This window comes from Lepisma saccharinum, chromosome 2, assembly GCF_977018435.1.
Source record: "Lepisma saccharinum chromosome 2, izLepSacc3.1, whole genome shotgun sequence".
NCBI classification, from domain to species: domain Eukaryota; kingdom Metazoa; phylum Arthropoda; class Insecta; order Zygentoma; family Lepismatidae; genus Lepisma; species Lepisma saccharinum.
Genome location: NC_139230.1, coordinates 117,126,703 through 117,143,671, shown reverse-complemented (window position 1 = coordinate 117,143,671; position 16,969 = coordinate 117,126,703). Strand labels below are relative to the sequence as shown.

The following is a 16,969-nucleotide window of genomic DNA, read 5'->3' as shown; positions in this document are numbered from 1 at the left end:
ATATGAAATACCATGGGGGGGGGGGGGGGCTGCAATATGAAATAGTATTCCACAAACAGAACCTTACCATTATTCCTGTACATCTATTTAAAGATGAGTAAGAAATTAAATGTATGGGAAGAAGAAAAAAGTGATGGATGCAATTCAAGATATAAGGAATAAAAAATGGGGTACTACCAAAAGGGAGCAAAATTTTATAACGTCCCCAGGATAGCTTTATTTAATTTAGCTGCATCAAGCCAGACACCACAGGAAGTGGTATAACGGAAGCTCACAAGGAAACAATTTTTTCACCTGAGCTGGAGGAACAATTGGTGCAGTATCTCATTACAGACAGCAAAAGTTTTGGGCTGCTACTTCTGGAACACCTCACTTCTGTTCCATCTACATCTGATGCTTGTACTTGTGACGATTTTCCTTCACTTATAGTGCTAACATTTATTTTTCTAAACTCCAGTTGCTTTGTAAACCCATCACAATTACCTTAAAAAGCCTTCTGATTCAGTTTTCCTTATCACACATATTTTGCTTAATATTACTCATGGGAAACTACAGGTGGCTCTGCAATTGTTCAGAACATGCCATTTAGGAGATCCTACGAGGCTTGAATCCTCCACACAAAAAAAGGCACCAACAGTTACGTTGTGTGAAGACATCCTGAATATACAATATATGATTGTCATGAAAGTAAGTTAGAAGTGTGATCATATTTAATTCTTCCTATTAGCATGTGTTAAATTCACAGAAATACAGACCGTCTTAATTATGTGTGTCAAACTTACGTACTACCAATTGAGAATGACGCATCCAAAACTTTGCAAATACCATGAGTGGTGAGTTGAAAACTGTGAGTGGTGGGGGTGGGAGTGGAAGGGGATGCAATGTGCGGGAGGAAATGGGTGGTGATGAATGTGATGGGTCAGGATGGGGGAAATTACCGGGTGGCCAGGGGATGTGGTTGCACTCATGGCTGATATGTAGGCCCTCTCCCATCTTTTACATACTGAGGTGTTGGTGGATTGGGGAAAAGGGTGGATGATCACTACTTGGAAGCAGTCATTGAAGGGTAGTTGGTATGCATAGCAACAGTCAAGTCTGGGTTTTGGCTGGATGTTCAAGTATTGAAGAAAGAAAAGTTTGGAGAGTATGGAATAAGTATAGACCAAAATTATATAGGGAAAAACTCTATAGAAAAGTGTTGAAGAATATAAGGAAGCAAAATGGATTGCACCTTAAAATTGAAACATAATGAGAATAAGATTGTATTAAAGAAGTCTGAAAAGATGGAATATACTTCCAGGAACTCCTGGAGGATAGTGAAAGGTAGTTTATTAATTGAAGAATAATACTTAAAGAACAATTAGGTAAGGCTGTTGGGACATGATGATACTGCATGAGAAATGACAGAGTTTGTGAGAAAGAAAGAAGATTTTTCTGCCCAAGACAAATGTGGCACTGAAGGAAAAGAAGACAGTGATGGATTCAGAAATATCAATACTGATACCTAGGGGCATGCATATTTCGTTTTTGGCGAAAAAACGAAATGTGAAAAAACACATTGTAGTGTTAATTTTTCATGTTTTTGAAAGGTGTGAGATGCATTTTGTGACCATGTTTTGTCACGAAATAATGCGAAATGAACTGCAAAAAGCGAAATTAACTCTTAAACACGAAATTTACCGTTTATATACTGACGCGACACTTTCTAAAGTCTGAAGTATCCTGTGAGTTATGCAATTCACGGAAAATTGATTAATTCTGCTGTAAATATTTGAGAAGCAAAACTAAACCCCTTTACACAGGAATAAACTTAATACTCTGGTAACTACAGAAATGTGCTATTAGAAGGGATAAGTTTATTTTGTGTAATAAGTGCAGTTTTTAAATCAAACTTAGGATTATATTCACAATTTTAAAACCAAAATGTCATTTTATATAGCACTTTTCATGTGATTATTCACCGCTATAACACCGAAATTTCATTTTATTTACCGCTTTTGAACCCGAAATCAACTCTGTTTTTGTACCGAAATTTTGCTTTTTTAATTACCAAAAATATGTGCCTCTACTGATACCAATATGTTACAGGGTGGCTACAGAAAAGAAGAAATGAAATTCCTGGAATTTTCCAGGTTTTCCAGGAAAAATTTTACACTTTTCTCTGACAATTATAAACTAAATCCATGTTTTTGTAAGTGGAAATAATAAACACATGCACATTTGTATTTAAGTACCTATATTAGCTTACAAGAAGTAGACTTCATTTCTCTATGATTTGTATTCACACTGTGAAATAGTGAATTCGTAACAGCATGCTATAAATCAAAGAATCTTCATCAAGCATAAGAGTTGTTAAACCTTATCACTAGCCGTTATACTCTAAGGTATTTAAAAAATGCTGCATCAGTAGTTAATCAATCTTCCTGAAATTAATATTGCATACAAGTGGTCATGTTGCTGACCTAAAAGGTATTATAAAGTAATGAGTCAGTAACAAGGAAGAGAAGAAAGGATAATAAAATTGAGTACAACAGACAGTGAGGGGTTAGTCATTGGAAAATCGTCAGGGGTTGTCGAGCAGGCAGTCAGTCTTTGAATGAGGAAAAGAAAGAAGCAATAGGAGAAGCTTGCGTGAACGTTTGTACAGTTGTACGTTTAAGTTGCTCTATGACAAGACCTTCATCTACCATTGATAGGTAATTATCCTTATTTCTAACCATGTGTGATCTGGATTGGAAAGTGTAAAACCCAAGTGATTGCATATTTGCCATTCATATGTGTGTAATTGTCACCTCTCGCTTCTTACTATCAAGCTACCATGAATAGCAAGTGCTCTAATAATGAGGATGAATGATAGTTGAGCTACATCTACTACCCATCAGGACAGCCAAGGTCCTAGTTCGACCCCTGTTCGTAGGAGAACGTTACGAATTTGGAAAATTATCACAATTTACAAGAATTTACAGGAATTTTTTCACATGCAAGCTTTTTTAAATAAAATATTTCATTATTTTTAAAGTTACCATTGAATGGCATTAGATTGAATTGGTTGTGAAATAGATTAGAGTGAATTGAAAAAGTTTAGAAGAGTGAAGCGCCTTTGATGAAAAAGAAGTTTTCGAATTTATCAATCTTCTCAGCCTTTTTATGTTATCATATGTTGATATTTCCACTGAAGTTTGGAACCCTCTGCTTGCAAGAACCATGACTGTATACTCATTTTTCGATGCATTAACACTTGTATTCTACTTCTCCTTTCTCTGTAAAGCAAACAACTTAACCCTTGCACATATAAACAAGATTGACAGGGTGAATTCACCACTTGTTCAATGCCCACAATGCTTCCCCCCCCCCTCTCCATCTCTCTCTCATAAAAAAATCCCTTAAACCTGTTTCTTCAGGCTAAATGTTATAAAGTGAAGCAATGGAATTGCACAAAACAAAGCAACATGTTTCCTCATTATCAATGGGGCTTCTCCTGTCACAGTATGTCCAAGTACTATGAAACTGATAACTTGCAGTTGCATTATTGCTGGCAAATAGGGTATATTAAAAAATTAATGAAATCAATTTATAGAAAAGGAATCTACTGCATTGTACATTGTGTATCTCATTTAGCTAATCTCTCTCTATATAAAAATGGATGTATGTGTGTGGGTGTGTGAGTGTGTGTTGGTGTGTATGTTTGTTTGTTCTGGCATAACTCTCAAACGCCTGGAGCAATTTCAACCAAACCTGATATACGTATCACTTGCAATCTGGAAATAACATTTTGGGGATACGATTAGTGTAGAATCCATAGTTTTCGGAGTCTCTAAGCTAATTGGTGACATTCATGATGAAATAAAATTAGTTACATTTTACACTATAGTTAGAATTCACTATTTTCCTGGATTGATATAAATACTCGGGCAACACCGGTAATCAGCTAGTCAAATATAAAATTGGAACATGCTGTTCATAGAAAATAAGTTCCGATTAGGCTCTGATGGATGTCATGAGCGACATGCAGACAACTCACAGAAGGCTGATCCAATATGCACAACCTCATACAGCTCAGCGCGTGGGGGCTGTTTTGCATCATTTCAAGTGAGAGATCTTGGAAGACATCCTTTTCTGGAAAATATACCTAAAATTATATTCTCGTGGCCTTTTTAAACTGTAGGTTACCTGTTCGTGAGAGTTTGATACCTTGAGAATTATTTATGCAGAAGTTATTTCCATTATATCTTGCTCGACAAATACCAATGTTATGGCTCCCATGTGAGGGTAGATATCCACTCACTCTCCTTTCAGAACTCCGCCATGTTGATCTGTGATGTAAAGTTTTCTGATAGAAGGTGAAGAATTGTAGGAAACATGGACTTAAATATGGTTTCATGTAGCTGTTGGAATTATTTCATCTATAATAGCAATTATAGTTTTCTTTTGGATAAAATGTTGGAAAACGTACATACGTTTCTATGAGGCACTTCCTCTCATTTTTTAGTTTACTTCCTTTAATAGCTAATAAAAATGTCAAAAATGGACGTATTTGCATTCATATATATTTCGCCTGATTTCCAGTAAGTGCTAGTGTAATTCAACATCCATTTGCATTAATAATTCATGTAAATAACATTGGTTTTGATAGGGTGGCACTGAGTGCCATTCGTGGGACATTTGTGCTACTATGAGAGTGCAGATGATGGAGGGTTAAACATGGTAAAGTGAGCCAGAAGAGTAGTAAAATTGCAGCTACATCATTGAAATGGTGGAGCAGTCTAAGATTCCGTCCATGCATGCAATTTCTGTTGGATGTCTCATCTAACAAACGTCATACACAACAAGGAAAAAAGTCACACTAGAACAGCCAAGAAACATTGGATTCATATGCATGCAAATTTTGTTGGATGTCACACACTGACAAATGTCAAACTGCTAAGTCCGGCAAAAATTGCAAGTATAAACGGAGCCCAAAAGTGTGCCCAATGAAATGTTGTAACACATCCGATAAATTTGCATGCATGAAGCTCTGTTCATGCATGCCATTTTTGCCAGATTGTCATAGCTGGCAACAGGCGCATGCCCAGGATTTTCATAAGGGGGGGGGGGGTATGAATCCAACACATTTTCCAGTTCACAGGTCAAATTTCTTGTAATAAATTAGATAATTAATATACCTACTTGGATTTTACCCCAATGAACGCAATCAATGTATTTGCTATGGATGCTTCATGTTTTTATTGCATCTTATAAAAGCACCTGCTTGAATATTTCCAAATTATTAATATTTTATATTTAATTGCTCAAATATAATTTTTAAACAAAAAATATGTACACTCAACATTGTAACAACATTAAAGAGATTAAGACTACTTGATGTCTTAAAGACAGTAATAAATAAGGTACCACAGTTCAACAATTTAAATTCTGAAATTTAGGCATTGAGGTATCTGTGCGAGTTCTGACAATATGTCATCACAAGTAACTTTTATATCCCGGTGAATGTTCAGAGCAGCTATCCCATTTAATCTTTCTTCGCAAATGGTATTTTGAAGATAGATCTTCAACCGCCTCAAAGTTGAGAATGATTTCTCATTTGATGTTGTTGTTACAGGGATTGTACATAATATGCGCAAACGTGTGTTTACCCAGGGAAATATTACTTCACTGCACATATCAATTACTTCAAGAGCATTTACTGGACGTCTTTGCATTGCTGCAAGATGACGATACCACAGTTTCATTTCAGTGTGAGCGTTGTTGCCTCGTAATCAAGATGTCCCGGGTTCAATACCCGGTGGAGGCTCATAGTGGTTCGGATCTTACTTTAAACTTTAGGCCCAGTCCCGATTAGCCATACTGTGCATAAAGTGGATTTAAAACATCAATTCAATCAACATTGTACTTGTTGTGGAGATGATTTTGCTAAATATTGTGTACATTTTTGGCATGGTATTATTATATTATTGGTCAAAACATTTGTTTAACAGTCGACAAACAAATACGAACCCCTTCAGTAATTAACATTTTCTACAACAGTGTCATTAATGTGTCATATTCATTTTCATATTAGGTCTACGGAGAGGAATTTTGTATGTTGTTAACGTTATGTAACTGCTAAACCAACTGTTGAAGGGGACACTCCCCCCCCCTTTCCCTCTGAAGCCCAGTATCGCACCATAGGATCTGTCACTGAGCCCGACAAAATCTTGCCAGACAGTCCTCGAAATGGAAATTCATAGCCGAAAAGGATGGGGATATTTGATCGATTTTGGAGGTACGAGGGGGTACATCCTTGTATGGATCAACATGGAGACAATACAGTATGTGGAGGATGCTCAATATCCAAATTATTCTAATTGGGGGTATGCTTTGTGAAACTTTCTTAACTGGAGGCAGCATCCCCTACTTCGACCACTGATGCCAGAAAAGATGCTTTCAAAAAATGAATGTATTACTGCACACACATATTACTTATTGTATTTGTTGTGTTTGTACAAGAGAAATATTCAGAAGATTTGTAAGCAATATTTACAGTTCATAGGATGCCTACGTACTCCATCCCGTGTCGTAATACAAATTTTATCCCTTTCCTACAAAATAATAAAACTGTCCATGGCAACCATGATTTTATAATGTGGTTGCATACATATACACTGTATAGTAGCACCAAGCTTTCTGGGACCTGGGAAAATACGTGAACCACAGGTTTCCACGTGGCTTTAACTAGTGACACTAGTGCCACTGCTCCGACGCCAGGGTTTCAAATGCCTTGGTGGATCTATAAGATAGATAATATCGTTTTTCGAGGGTTCATGGACAAAACAAAAAGTAAATGATTTTAAAGTCCATTTTATATTCAGATAAGTTAATCGGGACTGGACAAAGTTTAAATCGAGATACATACCACAGTGCAATGCACCTTCACAGGGGATCAAACCCAGGACCTCTTTGATTACACCACCATCGGTGAGGCCCCTGAAATCATTGAGGAAACTCGTTCATCTTCATGTTCTCTCGCCCTGCGAAAGTTTATTGGTGATATAGGGTAACATCCTACACATCTTCCAGACATACACACGTGGGCACCCACGTCCCCTGCACACACACGATTGTATGCTTACAGCACATGCTATGCCCTCCCAGAAAAACAATTCTAAATCCGCCTAGGGATATATCTGCTATCAAATAATGAACGTCACTTACCTCGACAGTTCCTTGACATAATTTTGCAACAAGGTTTCCAATATCTTCTGTTATGCTTTCTTGTTGAATATCAAGAGTCTGAAAGTTCGCACGTTTCACTCTCGCAATTCGGATGGAATTCCTCTGAACTTAAATCGACCTTTTCTGACGTTCTATTTGTGGAAGGTGAAGCTTCAACTTCCATTTTTTGTTTCTTTTGGAAATAATCTAATAATGTATTTCTCCTCTTTTTTCTATCCATCTTTAGTTCCATGTCAAAAATCTATTACACACGCAGAAACGTAACACACAACACGACCACTTCGACTTGCTACCTTGCAGACTGCAACTCGCTACAACCCCAGTGAACACCAGGACTTGGGACAAAGATACCGGGCGGTCGAATGTCTGAACCATGCATCCAGCTTGGTCCAGCTCAAATTATGTCACCAGTGTCGACAGCAACCAGTAGTGTCAGTAGTGTTGGCAACTGCTAAATTATTTGTGCACAAATTCAAGTGAGATCTTTCACAAATGTTACAAGAAAATTCAATCAACTGAAGGCTGGAAATTGGTTGAGAAAAAAATATCTAATTTGTAAAGAGCACAAGAGTAAAACATATAATATTTTGGCATATTAATTGTCTTTATTTTGTTTATGAAACTGACTGGGCCAGTTGCACTATATAACGCATCCCTCCCTTCCTCCCGGCATGCTATTGTACAAAACATTGCTTGCCTCCTTCGTAAAACCATGCCTCGCTACTGCCTACAACAATTATTATTATTATTATAATTATTGATATTTTGAAATAAATATGCATCCAGGTGCTATATAATATTTTGACTTACTTTGCCTACTAATTGTAGTGATTCAAATCTCACAGAACTTTGCTCTGCTGGCATAGATGGTATAACAATGGGAAAGAAAGAAAAGGGAAGTTAGCAGCACTGTCATAACAGGAAAGGGAGGGTCATCCTGGGTGAAAGAAAGTGGAGGAGGGATTCCTTCAGTTCGCATTCCAAGGGTTAGGGCTCTTTTCTTGACCATAGGGAGAAGGAAATTCTCCTTCCTTTTCAGTGACTAAGGAATGAATGAATGCCTGTGCATTGCTGTAACTCAACTCCAATATTATCAAAAGTAATTGAAGAAGCAATACATTTCTCATTGGCAAATGTAAACATTTTACAATATTGGCAATTTGGTACTCAAACACATTTATGAAATAAAATTTATTTTTGCTTTTGAATTTTTTTTTTAAATGACGAAACCAATGGTTTTTTTTAAAAATGGAGGAACGGAGAAAATGGAAGAATGTAAATACAGAAGAGAGAAGAAACAATTACAGGATACTGAATAACCAGCTATGAAGGGAAACTGACAGGGCAAGAGAACAATGGATGAAACAAAAATGTGAAGAAATTGAAGAACTGGAAAAAAGAGGAAGGTATGGCTTGATGTATCGTGAAGTAAACTGCTTGGGCTTCCAAAAGAAGAAATGGAAAACAATGTGGATGATAGAAGATGAGGAAGGATGTGAAATCACAGACAAAAAAGAAATATCGAAAGTGTGGGGAAAGTACGATGAAGAGCTCTACCAGAAAGAGAATCGTCCAGACAGTCTGAATGTAGAAAGTGAAGACGACATGCCTGATGATGAGAAAGGATACTATATTTTGAATGAAGAATTTGAGCAAGCACTCAACGAAATGAGGAATGGGAAAGCAACGGGCACTGATGAAATTCCTGTTGAACTTATCAAATGCCTGGGAGATGGAAAAAGATAAATACTGCACTTATGCAATGAAATCTATGAGAAAGGGGATTGGCCACAAGATTTCACGGAGACTGTTTTGGTACCTCTGCAGAAGAAAAGCAATGCCCGAAAATGTTCTGAGTACAGGACAATCAGCTTGATATCTCACTCGGCAAAAATTATTCTAAGAATTCTGAACAGATGCCTATACTCGAAGGTCAGTGGCGAGTCAGAGGAAGAACAGTTTGGTTTCAGGCCTCCCTGATGGCGCAGTGGTAGCATCGTCGCCTTGTAATCAAGGGGTCCCGGGTTCGATACCCAGTGGAGGCACAAGTGGTTCGGATTCCACTTTAAACTGTAGGTCCAGTCCCGATTAGCCTTACTGTGCATGAAGTGGACCAAATCAATCAGTTTGGTTTCAGGAAAGGAAGAGGTACAAGGGATGCAATTGGTTTACTGAGGACCATTGGGGAAAGATATTTAGAGAAAGGAAAGGAGGTGTTTGTAGTATTTGTAGACTTGGAGAAAGACTTTGATAGAGTGAATTGGGTTAAACTTTCAGAAATTCTGAAGAAAATTAGTGTAGATTGGTAAGAGAGAAGACATCTAAGAAACTTATACATGAATCAATGAGTTAAAGTGAGAACAGGAGGTGAAATGACAGAGGCTGTGAAATTGGAAGAGGAGTACGACAAGGATGCTGCCTATCGCTTACTTTGTTTAATATCTATTTAGAAGATATAGTGAAAAATTATTTCCAGGGCACAGGAGGTGTCAAATTGGGAGGAAGAAGAATAAACTGCATAAGATTTGCTGATGACATGGCATTATTCGCTGAGGATGAAAGAACCATAAACAGTATGTTAGAAGAGTTAAACAGCAGCTGTGAGCAGTATGGGATGAAGATTAATGTAAACAAGACAAAGGCAATGGTCATAGGATGGAAACCAAGGAATATTAATGTGAAAGCAAAACGTGAAAGAATCCAGCAAGTGGATAGCTTCAAGTACCTCGGATGCACTATAAGCAGTGACATGAGCTGCAAACAAGAAGTGAAAATGAGAATCACAATAGGAAAAGAAGCTTTCAATAGAAGAAAAATGTTTTTTGTGGACCCATGGACATAGGTGTAAGGAAGAGATTAATGAAATGTTTTGTGTGGAGTGTAGCACTATATGGTGCAGAAACCTGGACGTTGAGAAGAAATTAAGAGAAACGACTCGAAGCTTTTGAAATGTGGACATGGTGAAAAATGGAGCGTGTAAAATGGACGGACAAGGTAAGAAACTAAAAAGAGTTGGTGAAAAAAGAGCTATACTGGAGACCAATCAAGAAGAGGAAAAGAAACTGGTTAGGACACTGTCTAAGAAGGAACTGCCTGCTAAGGGATGCCTTGGAGGGAATGGTTGAAGGAGGAAAAGTCCGTTGAAGAAAGAGATATCAGCTTATGGATGATATTAAATTAACTGGGTCATACATATGCTATTACGAAGCGTAGGGCAGAGAATAGGGAAAGCTGGAAATTGCAGTGAAAAACCTGCCAATTAGGCAGAAAACAAAGAATGTGAATGCTAGAGACATTAAAGAGGAACATCCAAGAACAGCATTGAGTGAGCATACGTTGACATATGGCCACGAGATTAACAAAGTACAAATGAAGGAGAACAGGGAAAATGAAATAGAGAGAAAAGTGGGGGGATGAGATAAAAAAAATTTGGGGGGATAAGATAACAAAATATATACAATAGAAATAGATATGACATTCTGTTACAATTATATGGGTGCATAAATTTCACTTTACCTCTAGGTTTCTTCCGTGGCCCCAGACAGAGTAAGTGGTACCTCTTAGTACAACCTTCACCACCACATGTAATAAACTCGCCCCCATCTTCTTTACATTGGAAACACGAGTCATCTTCTGGTTTAGATTGGGAAGTCTTCATGTTGGTTTTCTGCAGGTAAAATAAAAAATGAATAGAACATACAAACACAAAAAAATCGATGAAAAACATGTTTCATTGAGCCCGGAGGGGCAACAGTGAAGTTGACATGCATTGTTTTTGTACAACTCAAGATTTACAGTAGTGAGAACTGCATTTGGAGTAAATTTTGAAGTAGAGTCAGCAATGCATAACAGAATTAGGCTGATATTAAGTTCCTGAACATAAGCACAAGATTTATATGATGTATTGTGCTCACTTTTTCTGAACATACTTATTAATACAAAGAGTCAGTGGCGCAGGAACGGGAGGGTACAGGGGTATATTGTACAACCCTAAATTTTTGAAGGGAGGTACTGTACCCCCTAAATCGAAGATTCTAGTTGCACCCCTTGTACCCCCTCCCCTCTCTCAGATGCAAGATGCTACTGTTAAAAGAACCTAGTATTTTCGAATCGCTCAATAAAAAAAGTGTAAATTGTAAGCATTATTTTCGTTACCACAGGAATTCAACCCGTTGTAAACTTATTCTACATGTAGTACATTGTGCTTGCTACTAGTTAGTTCATTGATCTGTGTATTTGGAAATCCTTTTAAGGAGATGACAATTATTTAAAATGTGTGTGGTTCCATTCACAGGTGGCAGAGTTCTACGACAGTGGGATCCAAAAGTTGATACCACGATACGACAAGTGTCTCAATTCTGGTGGTTGCTATGCTGAAAAATAGCTGAACCTTTGCTGTATCTGTTGCCAATAAATGGTTTCCTGAAACTGTGTTGGTTTTATTTTTAAAAAATAGGGAAATTTACTTTCTGGATGCGTCTCGTACTTATCTGTCATAAATTAGTTTAATAATATTTTATATATATATCCACTGAAGTGGAATTCTGTATGTATGATATATTTAAAAATATGATTTTCATATTCAGTGGGTGGGAAATGATTATTCCCTATTTGGAATGAATGAAGTTAGAGGAGGGGGAATTCTACTCACCCCCTTTAAATAGCAAACTGCATTAAAATTAATACATGTAGCTTTGCTTGCAATTTTCATATTACAAACTACTGATTTTCCATCCCATTAAATTTAAAATGAGCTGGCCCCTGTGGCGGAGTGGTTAGCACATCGTGCTACGACGCCAGGGGTCCCGGGTTTGAATCCTGGCCTGGGCATGCATGGATATTTGTGAGTGTCCATGCATCAATTTCATCATATCATCACTCACCCCCATCTTCGTAAATTAGCCAAAAGTGGCACAAAAGGCGAAGTAAAATAAATCAAATCACAAATTTAAAATGAGCTCAGAATAAGCTCAGAATAATTTATATTGTTATCTGGTGTTGAAACCTGTTTATAAATAGTCATAAATTGTAAAAAATAAATAATAATAATAAAAAAATAAATGAAAATTATTTAGGCAAATTTTGAATTAGAAACTTGATATTCGCATCTAAAATGGAATTCCCCATGCCCCATATTTTACCTACGTATACATATATGTGTGAAGTACACACACACACACACAATATATCAATATGTATATATTAGGGATGGGACGATATGAAATTTTGGCTGATACTGATAAAGTACCGATATAAAATTTACCGATACCAATAAACGATATTCTACCGATCAGATATAAAATTAGAAATGGTCCTGGAAGAACCTGAAAGGTTCATTGACCTCCTTAAAAAATGTGTGTTTCAAAGTGACTGCAGTGCAAGAGAAATTGTATATTTAGACATTTACTTTTTTTAAAAAGTAGGGCATGGAGATTATCCATAAAAATTACGACAAAAATGGCAGAATTTTGCACTAAACTATCAGATATTTATCGATATATCGGATCGGTAAAATAATCGGTAATTTTACTGATAAACAGATATGCCTATATCGGCCAATACCGATAGAGTACCGATTAATCAGTCCCATCCTTAGTATTATATATATATATATACGTAAAGTGGAATTTTTGTACCCCCTCAAATGAAAAATGTTCCTGTGCCACTGCAAAGAGTTCACTTCAAAAAACAAACATGTTAGAATTTTGAAACAAAGGTTATAGCTGCTGAAAAGTGGCTACTGTAGTAAAAAATAAAGAAAACAAAACAAATGTAATGCCTGTTTTTCCTATGGATTGTGCCACCTTAATAATGATGTAAGTAATATATTTTTCTTTGAGAATATATCTTACCACAATAATTTCATCTTATCTTTGTTTACAATCAGTGATGCTAAATTTGAACACATTTCTTACGCTGTACTTTACAAAAACTCTGTACCTAAATTGCTTTTTTCTTTCAGGTGTACACCTCCATTCCCTTCACCTTTGCACTGTTCTCCACCAGAAGTCTAACAGAATTCCATTTATGGAAACTGATGAAATCTGCAGCCCACTACACACCTGCTACACAAACAACTATTTCAAGTTTGAGGGCATATTTCATAATGACCAAGCAGTTAAGAATTTGTACAGCCAGGATAACCTGATGGTAGCATTCTTGAGCCCAGAGGGCAACAGAAGAAACACCTCCATTTCCCTCTGTCTAGCATAGTTCTCCACTTGGCAGAAAAATCCACATTGAACCAACCCCAGTTCTAACACATATCATACAGGAGTATGCACATGATCTACAAGCACAATGATGACCTAAATAACCTGCTATCCACTGTCAACAATATACACCCAAACAGCAGCTCAAAGATCAGAACCAGCAACTCAACAATCTCTACCTCACCATCTAACACCACAAAATTCAATTTATCATAGCACAGTCTACCATAAACCTGACTCAAGCATGAGGTACATCCACCACAGCAAAACAGATACATCCACCACAGCAAAACAGAAAGAAAAAAAAAACCTAGTGTGTGGTGACATCTTTCAGGAGAGCCTTCCCACACTGCACCGTTCAAAAGACAATTGTTTGCATCAGTAAAATAGGTCCAAGTAACAGTTACAGTGTGACAGCTGTCTACTTGGTGTACCAAAGCAAAATACCAATTCAATTTACCCTTGCCAGCAACATAATCCACAAAACCAAAACCCTAAACTGAAATCAATCCCCTTTCTATACCAACTGTCCACTTTCAATAGACTTGACAAGGCTCTCAAAAAATGTATTATTGCAACCACATAGGAAGAGGGCTCACTGGGTGCAAGGGGACTTCATACAGGAACTTGCATTTCTGGTGGTGTTCAAAGCAACATGCCAATGCCATCAGAGCTACACTGGCAGGACCATCAGGACAGAACAGGATAGAATGAGGAAAGCACCTGAAAGACACCAAAAAAAAAAAAGCCCCCAAGACCAGCCTCCTACAGAACACAACTGGCTACTGTATCATATTCACCATACTACTCCACAAAACTGACTCCCTCATTGACAATATCATCATAGAAACTACATCTAAATACTCTGTCTGGAAACTGATGTTATGAAAAATGCACAATAGAAAAAAAAAACAGAGCAACCCACTCAACCATCCATCCTGTGGCAGGAATCGTAGCATGGTGAAATAAATTATACCCAGTAGCACACAAAAACAGCATTGTGAAGTGGAAAAAATGTAAATTCCCAACAGATGATTGCAAACAAAGCACTTATGTTACACCTTGCATCCAACACACCTCTGAAAATGAAAGCAATGAGCCTAAGAAAAATCAAGAGGAATAAGCAACACAGGTACAGTGATTTTCATGCAATTTTTAACCATGTTTTCCACATAACATCGCATTTAGTATAATTTGAAAAACTCCACAAGATGTAATGACATGCTTATATTATAAGCTATGCATTTTGTTCACGGATGCCACATCATTGCTTTCTCTCAAATATATTCCTCAATTGAGCTGGACAAAAATTGTAACAAAATTGTAACAAAATACAAATAATATATATTCAGTGTATTCATTGAATGGAATAAAAATAAAACTGCAGAACTAAAGCAGTACAAAAAAAAAAAATGATTAAACTCCAAGCAAATAAATTAGGTATTGACGGATTGCTTACCTTGAGCAAAAAAAAGAGTCAAGCTAAGTCAACAGCAATAACAATCAATGTTCCAAACATAGATACAACAAAATCAGTGTAGGGGGAAAAGTAAAAGGCAATGCTGATTTAAATTAATGTACCATTAACACCATTAAATAAAGAATGAGATTTATTTTGTAGATCACGGCAAGTTTCAAAATCATACACTTGAAAAATCTACTTGAAACTACTATTATTACTACTTTACTATTCCAATGATTTCCTATGGTTGAACTCAAGAGATTTTATTCACATCCAGTTAGGTGAAATGCATGATAGTTGAACCCTGCAACTGAGAGATACAGAAATTCCTCACATGTGCACTTTTGGGATGCCATAAACAAAGACAGGTGAAGTGTGGGAGAGTTTAGGAGGAATTATTCTTCTGTTGCCTAAAGTTTTTCAATGCTTGTTCCTAGTTTATATTATGTAGAAGAGCATGTTTTCTTCAACAAATAAAAACATACGTTTTTAAAATCAACACTAAACACAGAAACAGCACAATAAAAAACACTTTAGAAGTTTTCCCAAGCTTTCGATTCCATCTTGGAATCATCATCATCAGAGATGGCCAAGTGATGATGAATTGGATGCAGTTGAAGTTCCGCTGGTGCTACTCTCTGTAACTTCCAGAAGATGTCATTGCGGTCTTGCAGTGTTGGTAAGTTCTTGTTTATTGGGATTGATGGCTGAGGGAGAAGGGTTTTTAATTGAATCAGCAGTTTGAAGAAGGGAACAAGCGCCAAAAAATCGAAATTCGTTTTTTTGCTCCAAACGTGTCTTAACATTTTGATTTGATTTGATTTAAAAATTTTGGGTGCGTCAGCACTTAGGCTATTTTGCACCCGTCACATTATACGGGGCCCAGCTCCTTATCTTTACAAAGAACAACTCTAACGTTGCATAAGTAAAATCTTAAAAGCTTAAAATGTTCTGACTTCCGTTAAAAGCTGAGGCTGTAAAGGGCCCTCAGCACACACAAGGACAAAAAAGAGGACAACACACACAAAATTATACTGGCCAGAGTGCCAGTCGCCAGAGCCTTTGTTCGTCTGCAAAACGCAGTCCAGGGTGTACTAATGTGGAAGTGAGGTTGACAGTTGGGTGTACTACGTGGAAAATCACCCCTTACACCCCTTGTGTCTTAACATATATCCACATCTAGGCCGTTAGGAAAAGGGACCGAAAACCACATGCTTGATGATGTAATTGGCCTTGAAAATATTTGTACTTCAAACTGATTCATCCGTTTCCCACTAGTGGCGCTGAGATCTCACTTGCTAACAGCTGTTACAAGTTGCGATGGTATGCAAGACCTTGTTGAACCTTGTGTATATTATTGTACATTTCTGTTGTGTTTACCAAGGTTAACCTGCAATTAGTATCCGAGTTACAATCTGTGATGGTCTAAACGATTGTGAAGTGTTTGCAACTTATTGGAATGTCTGATAGTTCATCGGACAGTGATGTTGTTCTTATGCCTAAAAAGAAGAGGAAAGGTGTTCATCGCCCAGAAACGTCTAGTTACAGTATGTAGTGCAGAAAAACAAAATACTTCGAGGTGAAGAGTATGTAAGTATTAGAACTGGAAAGACAGTGCCTGCAAAGTCAAATAGAGATGCTCTTGTAAGAAGAAATGTAGTACGAAATTCAGTGTAAATGACAAGGAACACTGTTTGAATACTTTGCGAGGGTTTCAAATGAAAAAAGAGCAAGACACATTTTTAATGGGACTCATTGACTGTAAATCACCAGCACGTAGGAGTTTGAAAAGTGCAGTTCCACTTAAACGTGATAGCATTTTCGTTTACCATGTAATGAAAGGCACTGAATGTGTACCTGTGTGTAAAAAGGCATTTTCAATTTTGTACGGTATCACAAATAAAGCACTGTTTAGGTTAGCTTCATTGATTACGTCAGGTAAACTGGCCGTTGATAATAGAGGGAAGCATGGTCACCGAGGAAATGCCATCCCTGATGATGTTCGTGCAATGATCGATGAACATATTAAAGAATTACCTTTACATGAAACACACTACAGTAACAGAACAATAAAATATTTGAG

General features: G+C 37.1%; 1 protein-coding gene across 3 annotated transcripts in view; it reads right to left on the bottom strand.

The window, feature by feature from the left end:
• Nucleotides 1–16,969, bottom strand: part of LOC145984127 (histone-lysine N-methyltransferase NSD3-like) — a 338,807-nt gene that overhangs the window by 37,644 nt on the left and 284,194 nt on the right. For all 3 annotated transcript variants that reach the window (XR_014441281.1, XM_083117563.1, XM_083117562.1), the window contains exon 14: nt 10,729–10,879. Coding sequence is in view for 2 of the 3 variants with exons in the window: in XM_083117563.1 (XP_082973689.1) it covers nt 10,729–10,879 (151 nt within the window). In the remaining variant the exon portion in view is untranslated. The remainder of the gene's footprint in view (nt 1–10,728; nt 10,880–16,969) is intronic.